Source organism: Martes martes (assembly GCF_963455335.1).
Source record: "Martes martes genome assembly, chromosome: 12".
NCBI classification, from domain to species: domain Eukaryota; kingdom Metazoa; phylum Chordata; class Mammalia; order Carnivora; family Mustelidae; genus Martes; species Martes martes.
This window is the reverse complement of record NC_137900.1, coordinates 60806806-60827361: the sequence shown is the minus strand read 5'-3', so window position 1 is coordinate 60827361 and position 20556 is coordinate 60806806. Positions and strand designations below refer to the sequence as shown.

The window sequence follows — 20556 nt, the reverse complement described above, 5'->3', positions numbered from 1 at the left end:
TGTCTACACAGCGGCACAAGAGAATCTGGGAGGAGTTGATAAAATTGGTGCATTATGGTGTTAGTTACATAATCAAAACCATACATAAAAAAAGCATGGATTTTACTTTAAAAAAAAAAGCTGTTGTTCTGACAATATATTTGCAGAAAACTTAATCTGCTATAGTGTTTTGACATGAATTATGTACTTACATGAGCTGAGTCACTATCTTGTTTTATAATTAAAGAGTATCTTGCAAAATCTTTCTAAATTCAAAATACTGTTTGAGGGGGTGCCTGGGTGGTTCAGTTGGCTGAGCAGCTAAGTCTTGGTTTTAGCTCAGGTTGTGGGATCCAGCCCCTAACCCCCCATCATACTCTACACTCAGCAAGGAGTCTGCTCTGCCTCTCCCTCCCCCTCTGCCTCTCTTGCCCACCTCTCCCACTCATGCATGCATGAGCTCTCTCGCTCTCTCTCAAATAAATAAATAAAATCTTTATTTTTTAAAGATTTAAAGATTTAAAGAGAAGTTTTAATTCCAGTTAGGTAGCTCTCTAAATTCTAGGAAGTAACAAAATACACATTATTGAAAACTCTTCAAAAGATACTCAAGGTCAGGGTGCCTGGGTGGCTCAGTGGGTTAAGCCTCTGCCTTCAGCTCAGGTCATGATCTCAGGATCCTGGAATTGAGACCCACATCAGGCTCTTTGCTCAGCAGGGAGCCTGCTTCCCTCTCTCTCTGCTTGCCTCTCTGACTACTTGTGATCTCTATCAAGTAAATAAATAAAAATCATTAAAAAGGAAAAAAAAAGATACTGGAGGCCATTTGTTCTCAAGTGCCAAGGCCAGAACTGCACAACCAAGGTGATAAAAGAAAGTAAAGACTTTATGCACAGGTATTGTCTCAGTGTAACTTGACTTAAAAGGCTCAATCAGAAAAATTCAAACCTACAGAAAAGTTTCAAGAATCGTACAGGACACTCACATAGTCTTCATCCAGTTACTCATTATTAACATTTTGCAACATTTGCTTTAACTCTCTCTACATATACAGATATTATTGCTATTTTGATGAAACATTTTAGGATTCATTACAGACATGGTCATTCATTCCAATTCCCAGCAGGTATCTCCCAAGAAAAAGGACACTATCCTATGTCACTGTAATACAATCACCAAATTTAGGATCATAGCACGGATTCATTATTATTATAGTTCATATTTAAATTTCAACAATTTATCCAATAATGTCCTTTACAGCAATTTTTTTTTTTTTTAAATTCCAGGACCCAACGCAAGACTGGATATTGCATTTACTTGTCATATAGCTGTAGTTCCCCTTAATCTGCAAGTTTCTTAACCCTGACAACTCTGAAGAGTACTGGCTATTGTTTTGAGGAATATCCCTCAATCTTGATTTGCCCCATTATTTCCTCATGATTCAGGTTATGTATTTTTTTTTTTAAGATTTTATTTATTTATCTGACAGAGGTCACCAGTAGGCAGAGAGGCAGGCAGAGAGAGAGGCGGAGTCAGGCTCCCTGCTGAGCAGAGAACCCAATGCAGGGCTCTATCTCAGGACCCTGGGATCATGACCTGAGCCAAAGGCAGAGGCTTTAACCCACTGAGCCACCCAGGTGCCCCTGGGTTATGTATTTTTGACAGGAATGCTACTTAAGACGCTGCGCTTCATTTCAGTGCATTATGTCAGGAGACACATATTAATTTGTTCCATTATTGGTGATGTGAACTGTGATGACTTGGTTAAGGTGCTGTCCAGCAGATTTCTCCAAAACTATACTTAATAAACAGTCACATAACCTCAACAATTATCATGTAAGCTTACCTGTTCACAAACATCATGGCACATCTGATTATCCTTTGAATGATTACAACACAGTGCACCTAAGAGAAAAAATAAACACCAGATGTTGCCCACTGTCAAATAAACAAGATGATTAAACTAAATCCGATGGCTACAAAAAATATTTATTCAACAGATTATTATTATTATTATTTTAACTTAACAAACATTTACAAACCAAGGACAGTGCTGTCTGAGCACATGGTCCCTGCCTCAAGAAGCTTGCAGGCTAATAATGGAGACTGTCATGTGTACTTTCTATGCACCAGAATTTTACTAAGTTTGCTTTAAGCATTATCTTCAATCCTTACAATTAGCCTATAGGCTATATTTTATTCTTGTATCTATAATGCATGACTAAGTGATTTAAAAAAAGGTAGTAAATTTTGTTTTGGATATGTTAAATTTAAGGCCTACAGGACATCCAGATGAAATAGCAGTAAAGTCAGAAATCTAAACCTGGATTGCAGGTAAAGCCAAGCTGAAAGATCCAAGTTGAAGGTCATCCACGTAAAGGAGACATATGGAAATGAAAGACATTACCTAGGGAGAGTTAGTAGTGAGAAATCACAGCACCAAATCTAAAGAACACAAAGTCTGTGACATGGGAAGAAATAAGAAAAAACACTGAGATGGAACAGTCAGACAGGCTGGTCAGCCTCGAGAGAGTAGCATTACAGAAGAGGGAACAGGGTCATGTACCAAAACATACAGGTTAGATTGAAGACTCAAAAAAAGGAAATGGAGTTATCAATTAGGAGGCCACTTAGTAATCTTCACAAGGTACTTTCTGTGGAGCTACAAGTGGAGATATTAAGTAGTAAACCAGAGATGAGGAAGTATAAACAACAAACAATGGATCTCATTAAGTCTGGCAGAAACAGGTGGGAAGGGGCACCTGGGTGATGCAATCAGTTAAGCATCCAACTCTTGGTTTCCACCCAAGTCTTCATCTCAGGGATTGAGTCCCTGAGCAGTGCTCTGTGCTCAGTGGGTAGTCTGCTTGAGGTTCTCTCTCTTTCTCTCCCCTTCTGTCCATCCCTGCTTGCACACACTTTTTATCTCAAATAAATAAATCTTAGAAAAAGAGAGAGAGAAATGGGAGGGAAAAAGAGAGTAGTGGTTACAGGAGGATGGGATCAAGGGAAGGAAAAATCCTCCCTCCCCATTTGTAGTTGGCCTTTTTCCCTGAGTCCTGGGACAAAGACTCTAATACTTGAAATTTATAGAGTAAGAGGTATATCTTTGTTATGCCAATGAGGTACACCCCCCACCCCCAAATGTCTCACCTAGATAACTTTAGGATAGGGACTGGTATGTCAGAAAAGACCAGCCATTTGATTAGAAGGTTAGAAGATTGGGACTTTGAGCCACATGACAGCAGCCCAACCTCTAGCAAGACTGGACATGGAGATCGAGTTCAACCATATGGCCAACAATCCAATCAATCATGTCTATGTGATGAAATCCCAATGAACACTAGATACTGCAGCTAAGTGGACCTTTCCTAGTTGGTGAAGACGCTGATGTGCCAGGAGGGTGATACACACTGATCCCGTGAGGAGAAGGCACAGAAGCTCTGCATTTCCTCCCAGACCTCACCCTGTGTGGCTCTTCACTTGGCTGGTCCTCCTGATTTGTATCCTTTATAATAAAACTGCAATCATAACTATAGTGCTTCCCTGAGCTCTATGCATCATTCTAGTGAATTACTGATTTTGAGGTGGTCATGGGAAGCCTGGATTTATATAGCCAGTTGTTCAAAAGTATGGGTGGCCTAGAGACCGCCTAAGTGTGGCTGGTGTCTGGATAAGTGCTGTCTTGTTGGGGACCATGCCCTGTAACTTGTGGAGTCTGCTCTAACTCTGGGTGGTTAGTGCCAGAACTGAACTTCCATGCATACAGTTGTGGCTGAAACAGAATATTGGAGAAATGAGGTGATTGCTGGAAAGATACAGGTTTAAGAAAAGGCACTGAGGGGGGCGCCTGGGTGGCTCAGCGGGTTAAGCCTCTGCCTTTGGCTCGGGTCATGGTCTCCAAGTCCTGGGATCAAGCCCCACATCGGGCTCTCTGCTCAGCAGGGAGTCTGCTTCCCCCCGTCCCTGCCTCTCCCTTCTTGCTGTCTACTTGTGATCTCTGTCTCTGTCAAATAAATAAATAAAATCTTTTTAAAAAAAAATCCCATTAAAAAAAAAACAAAACAAAACTAGAAAAGGCACCGAGGTGCCTGGGTGGCTCAGTCAGTTAAGTGTCTGCCTTTGGCTCAGGTCACGATCCTAGGGTCCTGGGATTGAGCTCCACATCAGGCTCCCTTCTAGGTGGGGAGTCTGCTTCTCCTTCTCCCTCTGCCTCTGCCCCTCCATGTGCTCTCTCTCTCTCTCAAATAAATAAAATCTTAAGAAAGAATGAAAGGAAGGAAGGAAGGAGAAGAGAAAAGAAATAAAGAAAAGAAAAGGAAAAAGAAAAGGCACTGAGTTCGGGGCAAGGGTTGCAATAGTGAATAAATGTTATATTCTCTGACTTTATCCAGGTTATATATAGTCTGATGGTAAAACAAAGTCTAGACAAGTGGAAAGGATATAAGGACACTAATAAACTATGAGGGAAGTTGATAGCCTCCATTTTCTCAGTGAAACACAGATTAGGTCTGAAAATAAAAACAGTTGAGATGGGGTTGGGGGCTTGAGGCGAAACTGTGAAGTGTGGAGCAGTCACTTTGGAGAACAGAGAAAGGAGGCAACTATAAATATGTTTCTCAAACTTGTATTCTACTCATGAGTTGTTAATATCTATCCCCCAGGAGAAAACATTTCATGTTCAAACAAACTGGGAAATGAAGAATTTTAAAAAGATAAAAAGAGAATTCCTTATAGCAGGACTTTGCAAAGCCTTTAATATGCTTACACATTACTAATCTCCCAAAAAGAGATCTAAGTAGACAGACTTCTCAGAGCACAGCACTTTTTTCATGGCACTTACTAATATTTCAGAATGCCAGTTTGAGAAACAACAAATCAGAGAAAAGGAAAAACACTGCCAAGCAGCATTACAGGCCAGGAAATGCATAAATGGGCTATGGAAATAAACAGCAGAGAGATGTTATCATTCTACAGTGTACCTAACTGGAAAAAAGATACAGCTGGATTGATCAGGGGCTGTCAAAAGAGACAATATGAAAATCTTACATTTCAGGCAGCTGGATCTGATACAATGGTTTAAAATATAAATTTGCAATATTATCTCTTCAAATGCAATCTACACAATTTCAGTACACAAATCAGACGAAAGCAGAGCTTTTTTGATTGAAGGTAGGATCTGTATTGGGGGAAAATGAATGACTAGATGAATAAACAAAGAGCTCTTTAGATCTCACCAACAAGCCTTCTAAATTCAAAAGTGGAAATTGTTCTCCATAAAACAGGGTGTATGGGGGGGGGCAATCACTCATGAGGCTTTCTCAAAACACCCCTTCTCCCTGTCATGCCACACCATGCTCCCCCCATCTTCTAAGATTCCTGTTATGTCCCCAGTCTTATTATGCATTACAATGGGAAAGGCAGATAGGAAAAAGAAAAAACCAAACCAAAAAAAGGCTCTCTCCTGTGATAATGATGTGCTCTTTTGAAGTGCTGAAGAAGTTGCCACTTTCTACCATCTTCTAACACAAAGGTCATTTGAGGGCAAAAAAAATCCAGCTGATCATGAGCAAAGATAACTCAGGATAACATATGGTCCCAATAAGCACAAGCTTAGCAAAAAGTAAACAACCAGACAGACAAGAGTCTGATTTGGGCCTAGGGACTTTTGTAAAACAGTTTCTTGGAGTAAAGGTCTATTTAGAACAGAAACAAAATGTGTTACAATTAAAATTAAAAGTCCAATAACAATGGAAAGTTTTATTAAAAATATAAATATAAAAAACCATTTCCCCCTGTTTAATAGTTAAGGTCAAATATACAATGTAGTGACCCCCAAAGTTAAATTTTTTAAATAATTCTTTTTTTTTTTTCATTAAGAAACCCCAAAGTTTGGAAAATAAGAAGAAAATGATCTATACTCCCACTGTCTTGCCAGAACCTATGCTGACATTTTGACATATTTCCTTCTAGTCTTTCTAAAGCCCCCCCCTTTTTTTTAAAGATTTTATTCATTTATTTGACAGAGAGTGAAAGAGAGAACACAAGCAGGGGGAATAGGAGTGGGAGAAGCAGGCTCCCCACCAAGCAGGGAGCCAGACTGGGGACTCGGGACCACGATCCAAGCCACAGGCAGACACCCAACGACTGAGCCACGCAGACGCCCCTCTAAAAGCCTTCTGATAATTCTGACAATATGGGATCACAGAGGGCAGCCCAAAGTCTTCTGGTAATAACTCCCTTCCCCCTCCCAACAGAGCATTCCTCACTAATAGTACATTTCCTTCCTTGAGAGGACTGCCACACTCCATGAACAGGCTAGGGGACCTATGTTCCATCATATTTTCCATATCCTATCCTTAACCTTAACCATTATTACATTGGTGCACATTTTTCTTCCTTGAAACAACAAAACTTTTTACAATCTTTAACAGTACATATTTTTCAAGAAATAAAAGTCTACAAATAGGCATCAATTCACATGCCTCCCCTTCACATGGGGAGAAGGGATTCAAATGCAATTAATGTGGCAACTAAAGGTCTTTGTCTTTTTTAGAGCTATTAAAATGGATTAATTGGGTCATTTAACAATTAGAGTGCAAAAAAACTCTCCAAGGCCTAATGTTTTTATATGACAATTTTAGAAATGTTTTGTTTTTATAATTTGATTCTAATCTAATTTCTTGTTCTTCAAGAAAAAGTTTAAAACTCTTATTCTCAAGAAATGGAATTGAACAGATAAAGGTAAATTAGTTAAAAATAAACTTGATATTGACATGATGAAAATAAAAAGCCCAGGTGTTATCCCCATTAAAGACATAAGGATATTTTGCACCCCATTCCAAGAGTCTATAATTATAAAATTAATAAAAACAAAAGAGATTGCTAAAAGCCATGTATATTGGCTTTTAAGAAGACATTAGTGTAACCTAGAAATATGCAAGCAGAATTATCCAATAATTAGAAACATCAAGGTCTAACAGTTTGGGCCACATGTGTACTAAAGATAGGCAAGTTAGCAGGAAGCACATGCTCCAGCCACAAGGGAAAAATGCAACTTCTAAGACCAACCAGCACTTAAAAAAACAAATACCCTAATCTAAAACTAAAATATTCATAGAATTATAGGATTTTTGAAGTTAAAAGGAATTTTGCCACAGAAACCTCTTAAAAGCTGTAATTCAATTTAATGAAAAGCCATTCCTGCTTTCTTTTTTAAAGAAAATGAAGATTCCCCCTAATTAATGTCTTCCTAAAGAATTACTAAAACAGAATATATATATATATCTCACACTGTTGAAGAGGGAAAAAAACTACATTTGAGCTGATACTAGACAAAGTCATTCTAAATAAAAAAGATGTGTTAATAAAAAAAAAACTCCTCTTATTTTTAATCACATTTTTTTTTCAAAATAGCCTGGAAATGGACACTTTTAAAACATTTAAATGACAACTATATCTTCAACTTAAAAGCACATTCTTGCAATTGTTACATTTATTCCTTTAAAAATATGTGGTGTTTGTGTTTCTATATAAAATGTATCATCAGCTAAGGAAGAGCCAAACAGTAAAGTGACCACCCATATCCCCATTACCTGGGTTCAACATTGCTAACATTTCATCATACTGCTTTATTTATCTATCTAGAGAGAGAAATATTTTTTCTGAATCATTGGCAAATTACAGATATCCTTCTCCATTGCTTGCCTTGTACTGCAGTGACAAAACAGCCAGTTATATTCGTCTGATTCTATTACAGGTATGACTACCAGACAGACCCTTCATGATGTCACTGTTCTTAAAGATTATTTATTTATTTATTTATTTTTGACAGAGACAGAGATCACAAGTAGGCAGAGAGGCAGGCAGAGAGAGAAGGAAGCAGGCTCCCCGCTGAGCAGAGAGCCCGATGTGGGGCTCGATCCCCTGAGCCAAAGGCAGAGGCTTTAACCCACCGAGCCACCCAGGCACCCCTGATGTCACTGTTCTAATAAAGGGCCCACAATGGCCTCTTGCTATTCCAGTTCTAAACTTTCCAAGTTTTCTTATAACTTTACCTTCCCTGACCTTCTATTATTTTTTAACAAGGAAAGCCTACAGTTACCGTGAACAGAGCCTTCCGACTGAAATGTTTAGTGCCCTTTCGCTGCTGTCCTAAATCCAGAACATCTTTCAAGGCTTAAATCCCATTTCAGCTCTCCAATAACTCTAAGCCCTGTTGATTTTTTAGTTATTGAAAGTCCTGATAGTCTAGTCAGAACTGGCAACTTTAACATTTAAATCTTCTCTAATTACTTCATGTGTGTACTTACAGTATCCCCAAATTGACTGTAAACTTCTTGTATCCATTTAGCATACTGCTCAGCTCAAAACATGATATTCATTGGTTAATAAGTAAAAATTTCTTAGTTATACAATGACTTTTATCAGAAAAAAACTAAAAAAAGTTGTATTTCTCCCACCGGGACACTTCAGTATCACACTTCACACAGTGACCAATCAATAATTTAGCAACATCATACAAGGTTTTGGCCTAAGTCGAAAGATAAATTGGACCCAATCATATACTCAGGCACAGAAGTGTATGGCCACGTGGTTGTGGGCCCTGAAGCCATAAGGTCAAGAAGAGCTGCAGCTAGGGAAGATGAAGTTTTATGGCAGCTCAGAAATGATGAGTAAAAAGAGAAAGCTGATTGGTGGGGAGTGGGAAATGCAAGAGAGGCACAGAGAAGCTATGAAAGGTACAGAGAGACTGTCTCTAACAGTAGTTTCAGCTCCTGGCAGCTTTCTAGTTCCCACAGCAGTCCCTGAGGTCTGCTTTGCTGAATTTCCTACCTTTGGTTTTCCATGTGCTTCCCTGTTAGGTGCTATAGACTAGCCCCCCAATCCTGAGCCACCTTGGTTTCTGTTCCTTTAAGGGGTCAAAAGAGCCATAACCTAGACATTCATCATGCTGAAATAACTAAAGTAAATGACTCTCCTAAGGTCCTCCCCAAAGAGGCTAATAGCCAGTATTTTTAGATAATTCTTTTGTCCATTCTACGCTGCAGGACTCCATCTATAAAAAAAGGAATCTAAAAGTAAAAAGGCCTGGCACCCAGTGGCATGACCAAAAAGTTTCTCTTAATATTACACTCTTCTTGACATCTTCATGTTATGTGTGCTTTACAACATCCATCATATTATGTGCCATATACTTAACTAAATCACATTTTTCTCAGATATGTTCTTCATGTTTAGAATACAGATGGATATGTACTAATACAACCACATAATGTTAGCAATGTAGATATATATATATACACATATATATATAATAATTAATGTCTGAATTTCCTACTAAACAATAAACCCATGAAAGCAGAGACCATGTCTGTTTTTGCTTATCCCTTTACACCTGGCACCTATCACAGTATCTGGCACTATCAACAGCTTAACAAATATTTGCTGAATGGATTACTGACAGGTATGAAATGGACCTAAGCAGTTATTCCTATTATCCATCTTAAACACAGACAAAAATGGAACTTTTGATGATCTTCTTGGCTCACCTGCCAACCTTCCTCCAATCTGTGCTCCTCTCCCCAACTTCCAGACTTCAGTAAATGGCATCATTTTTTACTAAAGTGCTCAAGGTAAAAACCTATAAGTAATCTTTAATTTTTCCTTCCCTCACTTCCCACATCCGATCCATGTGGGATTAGATTCAGGTGGTATCCTGAGTCTCTCCTCTTTTACTTCCACCACCACTTCACTGTAAATCACCACTATCTCCTGCTTCAAGTACTTCAGAGGGCTTCTTCCAGTCGACCTGCTGTTACTCCTACCCCACTACAATCACTTTTTTTCATTCAGCAGCCAGAGTGATCTAAAATACAAATCAAAGCTTACATCTCTTACACAATAGTCTATTGGTTTCTTTCTGCACAAGGAATAAAATCCATAATCCTAATGTGGCTTTTTGCAAGGCTCAGTACTGTTAGCCCTAGCCCACCCTCCTGCTCACCATGTTGAAACCATAATGGTTCCTTCTTGCCTTTGGGTCTCTGCACTTTCTGGTCCCTATCCCTATTTTTCTTAGACCTTCAGTCTTCAGATTTTGCTTCTGAACTTTCCTTCCCAAAAAGGACTCTCTTGTTATCACTGTGTAAAGAACCCCCCCCCACCACCCAACACACACACACACAATCCTGTTGTCAGCTGGTTTCCTTCACAGCCTACTTATCACTATCAAAACACATTTTATTTATTTGTTTATTGTCTATGTCTCCCCCGGTAGAATGTAAGCTCCTTGAGAGCAGCAATCCTGTATTTAGAATAGTGCCTGACATCTAGCAAGCATGAATAAATACAGGTTTTTTGAATAAACAAACCTCTGTGGGATGTTTTGCTCTTTTAAAAACCACACTTAAAGTATATAAAAACCACCTCCTTGACATTGTTCCAATTTCTTCTAGAAGAGGCATACAGTGAAAAGTACGGTTACTAAGATTGCTTCAATCTATGGATATGAGACAGGAACTTTTAGTAGCATACCAGAATAAACTGTCATATCTTGTCTATCACCAATCCTAGCTCTTTCCACAATGTAGGCCAAGATAACTCTTTGAGAAGAGAATCTGCTTTTTATTACTTTCCTCCAGATAGGCGTTTGCTTTTTCTAACATAAAATTCATTACATTCTTTTTCAGGATTCTAGGCTGACTATTACATAATTCCTTAAATGTCAACTTATTGAAATTTAGCCCTTAATGTTTCATCTTTCCCTTTTTTGTACCATTACAAAACATCTTAAATAGAAACAGACCTACTATCAGATGCCATGACACACAGATCCTGAAACCACAGCATAGGGTCCCATCCCATCCTTCAAAGAGAATATCAGAAATGGGGGAGAGGGCAGTGCTGGGATTGGAAAGTACACTGGGATAGTAAGAGTAGCATTACTCCAATGAAGAAGGTGTGCCCTTCTTCACTGAGCTAGTAATATCATTCCCTCATCTCCACCCCCAGGAATAGCAATAAAAATTGCTAAGAACAGCTAAGACTTCTAAGTAAAGCCTTATACCAGGGGATATAGGGAAACCCAGACTTGGAGAGGAAAAAGAAGACTGTCTGATCAGGAATAAAAGCCAGGCCTTCACTGAAATACAATTTAATATTATGTTCTAAATTTTTATTGAGGATTGAAGAACTTTTCCCACACTTTCTACAAATTCACAATGGAAGCTTTTGTCCATTGTAATACTCAATGTCCTTTATGTAAGGACCAGGCAATAAATGTTTCCTAGAACTTAACAGAGGGACAAATCTCACTTTTGGTTCAAACGGACTTTTTCTTTTTCTCTAACAATGCAAACTATATGTTGTCACGGACTTTTAGAGCTGGAAGGGCCTTTAGAAATTATCTAGCCTAACATTAAAAAAAAATTTATATAAATAAATAATTTTATTTATCTATTTATTTGAGAGAGAGAGAGGGAGAGCACGAGCAGGAGCAGAGGGAGAAGGAGACTCTCTGCTGAGCAGAGAGCCCAATGTTGGGCTTGATCCCAGGACGCTGAGATCATGACCCGAGCCAAAGGCAAACCCTTAACGGACTGAGCCACCCAGGAGCCCCTAGCCCAGCATTTTCTAATGTGTCCTTTACGTATTATGAACAAAAAAGAGTTCATAAGCAAACAAGCTTCTTTCTATAATATTTTTATTGAGATATAAATCATGTTAAATTAATTAAACAAGGAGGCCATTAGACTGGGATGGTTTTAATGGCTTGGTAGCCTTCTTAAGCAAACCAAAACCCAAGCCTATAATGCCTCAAGATTAAGAAATCGAAATCTAAGGACAACCAATCACAAACAGCCACCTAGGCTTTCCCCATAAGTCATCCCCCTAAGCTACAGCCAATCAAATAATTTCCTTGCTTTGCTTCTACCTCTTCTCTATTAAAATCTTTCCTCTAGCTCCTGTCACTTCCTGTTTGGTGCTACCTGATTCAAATCAATTTTTGCTCAAATAAACTCTTAAAATGTTTAATATGCCTCAGTTTACACATTAACAATCACGTACTATTAACTTTACCCTTAAAAGTGTACAACTCAGTTGCTTTTAAAATAAAATATTCAGAGTTGTGCAAACATCACAACTACTTAATTTAAGAACATTTTCATTATCGTAAAAAGAAACTCCGTACCTCTAGAAGTCTTTTCCCATTCCCCAGCAAACAAGGTTCTTTATTACAGGAATCCTTGGACCCTTCATTGTGAATCTAACATATTTTGTGAATTTATAAGAGAAAGGTACAAAGTGCAGTGTTTCCCAAACTTATTTAGTAGTTAACATTTCAGTGCTTATTATACACTATTCCAAATTCTATACATGTATTACTTCAATTAATTCTCACAATAAAATCCATAAGGTACTATATATAATAAATGTGGATATTGATGCACAAAAAGACTAAGGCTAAGTAACTTGTTCAAATATTCTTAATTTCTCCACAGAATCAAGTGGTTGTGGGATGAGAATGGACAACTAGTATTCCATGGGCCATAACTTTGGAAGTGCTTTAGATCAGCTTAATGAGAAAAATGGGGCCCAGAAAGGTCAGCTGATTTAGCCAAGAATACACAGCATATTCTCATTCTCTCTCTCCTTTGATGTCTGACAGCCAAATTTAGAACGCAATTACAATTAACTATCTAATCCCAGGTTCCCGACACAATTCTCTCTCTTCTTTAAATACTTTATTGTCTTAACAAACAAACAAAACCTTTAACACTGTAAGCTATAGTAAAATCTTGTTGGGTTTGATTTTGCTTGTTCTAGGTGTCTCTCCCTGTAGGCAATGCACTTCACCACTTTGCTTGTATAAATCCCAGCCATCTTCTAATGTTTATGCAACCGGGGGATCAATTTTCCTCCCACCCTCATGGATGTCATCTCTCTCCCTCCCTCCCCACAGTCTTCCATCTCCTCTGGACACTTATTTCTTGAATTCCAGTGGCTAGTGTCCTGCTGTACCCCACCTCCTACAGAGCTGGGCGGGGGGCGGGGGGCGGGGGGAACAAGAGTTGGCATCAACTCCTAAAGCCCAGAAGGTGGGAAACACTGAACAATTTCTTATCCATTCTTGGTTTAATTCCTCAAGAGCAAGAACACAACTCTCCTTAAGCTCAACAGCCCCCAGAAAGCAGGGTTTACTGATTTTAATCTCCCGCCAGAGCCCAGCGCTACCTTGGACACACCGTGCACTCGCTGCGGACCGCAGGAGGATTAGATTCAGCAGGCTCGGGCCCATTCTCAGATACTTGAACCTGGTAGGCTGTGGGGCCCATCCGTGCTCGCCGCCTGAGGTATGCCTTTCTGAACCGTGGGTCAAGTTACAATAACCGGCCAGGGCGACGGTAAGGCGGCTGCACCTCGGAAACCCCATCCAACCCTCGCGACCGTCCTGGGCAAAGGCATTTCACCACTTCTGGCAGAGACCCGAGTCCGCTGTGGGCGTGAGGGTCGATACGGGGGCCCCTGTCCTGTGGGTGACAGGGCAAGGCCTCGAACCCGGGTCACCGTTCCCCGTGCAGCAGATGTTCAGAGCGGAGAGAGCGAGAGTGGAGAGGGCTCCTCGCTCGTCGCGTCTCAGGGCCCCCTCCCGCCTCCCGGGACCTCCCGACCCTGGGTCACCGGACTTGGGCCAGGTCTGGGGGTCGCGCGCACCCCCGCCCCCTGCCTCGCGCCATCTTGGAGCGCTGAGGCGGCCGCCCTGGACCGCCCCGAACCGCTGCTCCAGCAGTTACTCACCCGCACTGCCCGGGGCCAGGCCTCCTGCCACCTCCGCGACCCCCGCCACGGCCAGAAGAAGCAGCAGCGTACGTCGCCGGGAGGCCGGGACCGCCGCCATGTCCGGGCCGGGGGTCTCGAGCCACGGGATGCTCGGACCCAGCCTGGCAGCCGCGGCTGCTCGCGGAAACCCCGCCCCGGCGGCCTGGACCTTTACTGATTGGCTGTGGCGCTCTCAAGCCCCGCCCCTCAGCCTCTGGGAGTTTCCAAAACCTGCTGGGGGCGGGAACATTCCCGAGACCCTGGCTCTTTGTTAAGGCCCAGCTGTGCGTCGGCTTTTGCTGAGGCGTCCCGCAGACAGCTTTCCCCAAGTGCCGGGTCAGAAGATGTCAGAGCAGCAAGGACCCTTACAACACCTTTACCACCTCTTGAGCTTTGCATCTGGGGTCACTGAGGCTCACAGAGGAGACTGACCTGCCAGGATCACACTCTAAGTTCGCCTGAGAGCTAGGGCATAGTCCAAGGCTAAACCAAAGAAACCTCTTTCTTTCACTTCTCTTTACCCTCAATGAGCCTCTTAATATCCTTTCTGACCAGATGCTACCTCCCAGGCAAAGAATCCACCCGGGTCAACTCGACCTCCCCTAAAATCTGAGGGGCACTGCTGAAGTGTCCCTCTCCTAATGGGACCGAGGGACAGTTTCACCACCAAAGCTCTTTGACACATGTAGCCTCTATGTGTCTTTGATGGACTGTTAAGTACTTATTCCTGTTAGGAAAAGCCGGGTGTTGGAATAGTTGTGTATCTAGATATGGAGAGCCTTGAATGTCAGATTTAGATTTTGTTTAAGAAGTAATTTGGAGCGGGGCACCTGGGTGGCTCAGCGGGTTAAGCCTCTGCCTTCGGCTCAGGTCATGATCTCAGGGTCCTGGGATCGAGCCCCGCATCGGGCTCTCTGCTCAGCGGGGAGCCTTCTTCCTCTCTCTCTCTAATTGCCTCTCTGCCTACTTGTGATCTAACTCTCTCTGTCCAATAAATAAATAAAATTAAAAAAAAAAAAAAGAAGTAATTTGGAGGTAGGTCCCCCTCCACGCCTTACCACCACAGCTATTGTGGGGAATGTTTGAGAGAGCCCACTGGCTATTAAAGTGCCTCTCTCCCTCTCTCCGTTCCCAAATTAATACCTTTTTTTTTTTTTTTTAAAGATTTTATTTGAGAGAGAGGGAGCGGTGGGGGGTGGGAGTGGAGAAGGGGAGGGAGCAGAGGGATAAGCAGACTCCCTGAAGAGCAGGTGCTCTCAGGACCCTGAGATCATGACCTGAGCAGAAGGCAGACACTTAACCACTGAGTCCCCAGGGGGGCCCTCCTCTCCCCCCTTTTAAAAAAAGTATAACCACAGCTACAAATTTAAAATTCCTTAATATTATTAAGTATCCAGTGTTTACATTTCCCACATTATTTCATAATTTCCTTTTATGTTTTTCAAGTTCCAAACAAAGTCCATATATTGTAATTTATATGTGTTTTAGGTCCCTTTATAGCTCTTCTCTCTCTTTTAAGTTTACAAAGGGAAAATATAAATTAAGATAATTTCTGAAACGTCTGCTCTGATGACAACTCTCTTGCTTCAAAATCTGAGAGGCCACCAGTTTTCTTATAGAACAGAGTGATGTACAATTATTTAATGTGGAGCCAGAGGTTCTTAGCCATTGGACCCAATCACATTTTCCAGTTTCATCTCCACACCCTCCCTGCACCTCTGCCACCATTCTTTCAGAACCTCTTACCTTTAGTTCCGGACGGCTGAAGAGCTTCCACCCCTCTGCCACAATATGTAACTCCTCTGCACAAAATTCCCCAATGCCTCTGGTAACCCCCTCAGCTGAGGAGACTAAGATGGTTGCTCTGGGTTCAGCTGTGCCCTGGAAGGACCTGGGCAGGAAGTGGGCTCTGTGTAAGGTGACCAACACATCTTGCTTTGCTTGGGACTGTCCTGATTTTAAAACTGAAAGTCTCGGGGAACCTGGGTGGCTCAGTGGGTTAAAGCCTCTGCCTTCGGCTCAGGTCATGATCCCAGGGTCCTGGTATCGAGCCCTGCGTCGGGCTCTCTGCTCAGCAGGGAGCCTGCTTCCCTTCCTCTCTCTCTGCTTGCCTCTCTGTCTACTTGTAATCTCTGTCTGTAAAATAAATTAAAAAAAAAAAAAACTGAAAGTCTCATGTCTCAGACACTTCCTTAGTCCCAGGCAAAACAGGTCTCCTTAGCTCTGTGCACCTTAGAAAATGTCATAAGAGAGGTCTGTAAGGAGGTTTCCATATGGAAAAATGGGGTCATACAGGTAATAGCTACCACTTCCAAGATAATTCAATAGGTAGACCGATCGTTATAAGCCATGCAGATGGGCCATTCGACCACTGGGTCCCTATATTAGATTCCTAGGCTGACATAACAAAGTACTACAAACTGGGTGGCTTAAGCAACAGAAATTTATTGTCTCAGAGTTCTTGAAGCTAGAAGTCTGAGATCAAAGTGTTGGCAGGGTTGGTTCCTTTTGCGAGCCCTGAGGGAGAATCTGACTCATACCTCTCTCCTAGCTTCTGCTGTGTTACTGGCAGTCTTCGGCACTTCTGGGCTAGTAGACACATCACCTTGATCTCTGCCTTCATTTTCACATGGAATTCTCCGTGTGTGTGTGTGTGTGTCCAAATTTATCCTTTTTATAAGGACACTAGTCATATTGACTTAGAGGCCCATCCTACTCCAGTATGACTGCATATTAACTAATAACGTCTACAATAATCCCTATTTCTAAATATGGTCACATTCTGAGGTACTGGGCATTAGGACTTCAATTTATGAATTCGGGGGAGGCAGGGACACACAGTTCAACCCATAACAATTCCTAAAGGAAAGACTATCCACCCATCCCAACAGAAATCAGTGACTCTGAAGGAGCTGAAGAAGGAGGAAGAGCATAAAGGATGGCTCAGTTGCGGTTCAAAGATCCTAAGTCCCTAATAACAGGAGTGGTTGTCTACACCTCTGTCGACTCACAGAGGTGATACCTGGAGTCTCAGGCACGAAGAGAATGCCTGAATACTTGGAGAGCTCTTAGCTATAGAATAAAAAATGACTTTATTTCCAGGTAATTCTTATGAGATATGGCAGTAAAGTTGCTCTGGACAAGTAAATCAATATAGTCATAGTAATGTAGTTGAGGGCACCTGGTGGTAGAGACAATTTCTCTGCTACCAAGATTTATATTTGAGATGGACATGTTAGAAGAACGGCTAAAATCTGAGTGGCGATGATGAGTCATCAAATGGAAGCTGCCTGAGATCCTCTCACACCAAAAGATGGCTGACCAGCCACTATATCATGGGGGAAGTCAAGAAACAGGGACAACTGTGGCCCTTATACAAACGCTTTCTGGCCAACTATATGGCTCATTAACCTTTCTGGGTGGGGGTGGGGGGCACCCTATGAAGCATATAGGATATAGAAAGTCTACTGATGACTGTCCACTGAGGCAAGTGATTTGACCCTGGCCTCGGGTGGTATGCTTGAACAAACAGCACATCCATTGTGGGATTACCTTACCGTGTTTTGATGAAGCCAATATCTTATTTCCTGTTTCCCTCTGATCAGACCACCAGAAGCAGTTAGGTTTCCCATGAAATAGAAAGCAGCAATGTAATGTAGTGTAAAGAGCACGGGCTTAAGATACACCTAAGTCCAAATTGCACTCCCTCGCTGTTAATCACATTAGTAGTTCATTTTGTTAACTAGCTGCTGACCGTGGGCAAAATCATTTAACTTCTCTGGGTCTCGGTTTTTCCCTTTACGTTTATCTTGGACTTCTTAAGAACAGGAAGGAAGATATTATATTTAAAATGTCTAATACAGTGCTTGACAGACCGTAAATGATGTTAAACACTCCTATGGACAACCTTCAACTTGGGTCACAGAACTGACCGGCTGAATTTATTTCCCATCTAACTTCCCAGCTCTTCCCCAGGAGAGAAGAGTCAAAAGTCTTGAGTTGTACCGTCTAACATGGTAGCCACTCACCACATGTGGCTCTTGAGTACTGGAGAGATAGCAAATCCAAGCTGAAATGTGCTGACACCAGATTTTAATGACTTGGTATGAAAAAAAGAATGTAAAATATTATTGAAATTAATTCCACCTGTCTTTTTAAATTTATTTTAAGTTTTGGATTTTTTTGTTTGTTTTATACAGACTTTTTTTTTTTTTAAAGCAGTTTTCAGTTCACAGCAAAATTGAACAGAAACTAAGAGACTTCTCATATACCCCTGACGCCAACATAGGCACTGGCTCTCCCACTGTCAACATCCTGCTCTGAGCGGCACATTTGTTACAATCAATGAACATGCACTGATTCATTACTGTCACCCCAAGTCCAGAGTTTACATGAGGGTTGATTCTTGGTGTTATACATCCTATGGATTTTGACAAATGTATGAAGACACACATCTACCACTATTATTATTATTATTATTATTATTTTAAGATTTTGTTTATTTATTTGTCAGAGAGAGAGATAGAGAGAGAGAGCACACACAGGCAGGGAGAGTGGCCGGCAGAGCAGGCAGAGGGAGAAGCAGGTTCCCTGCCGAGCAAGGATCCTGATGTGGGACTCAATCCCAGGACCCTGGGATCATGACCTGAGCTGAAGGCAGCCACCCAACCAACTGAGCCACTCAGGCATCCCCACCACTATTCTTTTTACTCTTTTTAGCGTGGCTGTTACAAAACTTAAAATCACACACGTGGTTGAGATTCACTTTGGGACTTACATAGTTCTGTTCCACGGTGCTATTGTAACTGTCTTTCATTCTAAAGAAAGGTTAATACTTAGAGATCAGTATGGCACTTTTAAAGATTTTATTTATTTATTTGACAGAGATCACAAGTAGGCAAAGAGGCAGGCAGAGAGAGAGAGAGAGAGAGGAGGAAGCAGGCTCCCCGCTGAGCAGAGAGCCCGATGTGGAACTTGATCCCAGGACCCTGGAATCATGACCTGAGCCAAAGGCAGAGGCTTTAACCCACTGAGCTACCCAGGCGCCCATTTTTAAAATATTACCAAGAGGGCACCTGGGTGGATCGTTGGTTAAGCGTCTGCCTTTGGCTCAGGTCATGATCCTGGGGTTCTGGGATCGAGCCCAGCAGAGCAGGGAGCCTGCTTCTCTCTCTCCCTCTGCCTGCCGCTCGCTCCCCTTGCTTGTGTTCTCTCTCTCTGTTAAATAAATAAAATCTTTAAAATAAAATAAATAAAATGTTACAAATAATTTTGTCCTAAACTCAAAATATTTTTCTATATTTTAGATAAATTAAGCCCATAAAATCTTTTGATTCATGTTCGTGTGGTATAATTTTCCCATCATTTCATGTTTAATTTATCTGTTTCTTTAAAGTAGGTTTGTTGTAGACATCATATAGTTGGTTGCTTTTTTCTTTTTAATTTTATCTGACAATATCTGTCTTTTAATTGGAGGGTTCAGGTAATTTTATTTTTTTAAATTTTTCAATTTAAATTCAATTTAGTTAACATATAATGTATTATTAGTTTCAGGGGTAGAGTTTAGTGATTCATCAGTTGCATATAACACCCAGTGCTCGTTACATCAAGTGCCATCTTTAATGTCCATCAACCCCATGCCCCCAACTCCCATCCCTCCAGCCACCCTCAGTTTGTTCCCTAGAGTTAAGAGACTCTTATGGTTTGTCTACCTCTCAATTTTCCTCTTATTGTATTTTTCCTTCCCTTCCCCTATGTTCATCTGTTTTGTTTCTTGAATTCCACATATGAGTGAAATCATATGGTATTTGTCTTTCTCTGACTGACTTATTTCACTTAGCATAATACCCTCTAGAGGGTCATTTAGATTTAATATAATTATGGATATGGCTGAGTTTAAATTGACCATCTTGCTATTTGTTTTCTATTTACTCCATTTGTTCTTTTTCCATTTTCCCATTATTTCTCTTTTATTACGTTCTTTTGGAATAATAGAGTGGAGTGTTGTTTTTATGATTTCATTTTATCTTCTCTATTGGCTAAGTAGCTCTACCTCTTTATTTTATTTTTCAGTAGGTGCTCTAGGGTTTATAGTGTACATTTTAACTTATTACAGCCTACCTTCAAATAATAATTATCACTTCATGTAAAATGTAAGAACATGAAACAATGATTCCATTTCCCCCTTCTTGTCTTTTGTGCTAATATTTTCATATGCTTTGCTTCCACACACTATTATTATTTTGCTTTAAATAGCCAATTATTTAAACAAGGGATTATAAAGCAAGAAATAATGTCTTTTATATTTATCCACATGTTAGGCATTTCGGCTCCTCTTCATTCATTGATATAGATCCAGATTTCTCTCTGGCATCTAGAGGAGAGAAATGTCTTGATTAAGAACACGGCAGGTTTTGTTGATTTTAATTAGCTAGGATCCCATATTTTGTTTTCAGGAATTTATGCATAATAAATTTCTGAAGTTAATCTTTAAGGAAAATAACTTTTCTGGATTTGTTTAGCCTAAACACATTTTATGATCATGAATCATGATCTTGAAAAGGAAGAGGTCCATTTTGAATTCTTTAAGACTTGATGATTTGTGGGGGCACTTGGGTGGCTTAGTCGGTCGGGCATTTGACTCTTGGTTTCAGTTCAGGTTGTGATCTCAGGGTCTTGAGATCGAGCCCCTTGTTGGGCTTTGCGCTCAGTAAGGAGTCTGCTTGAGATTCTTGTTCTCCCTCTGTCCCTCCACCC

At 40.9% G+C, this 20556-nt stretch overlaps 1 protein-coding gene across 2 annotated transcripts in view; it reads right to left on the bottom strand.

The window, feature by feature from the left end:
• The window catches only part of RECK (reversion inducing cysteine rich protein with kazal motifs), a gene marked incomplete at both ends in the record, with an annotated part of 75704 nt that extends 61825 nt beyond the window's left edge, over window positions 1–13879 (bottom strand). For both annotated transcript variants that reach the window (XM_080820071.1, XM_080820072.1), the window contains 2 exons: window positions 1826–1884; window positions 13780–13879. In XM_080820071.1, the coding sequence (XP_080676197.1) occupies window positions 1826–1884; window positions 13780–13879 (159 nt within the window). The remainder of the gene's footprint in view (window positions 1–1825; window positions 1885–13779) is intronic.
• Window positions 13880–20556: the final 6677 nt, after the last annotated feature.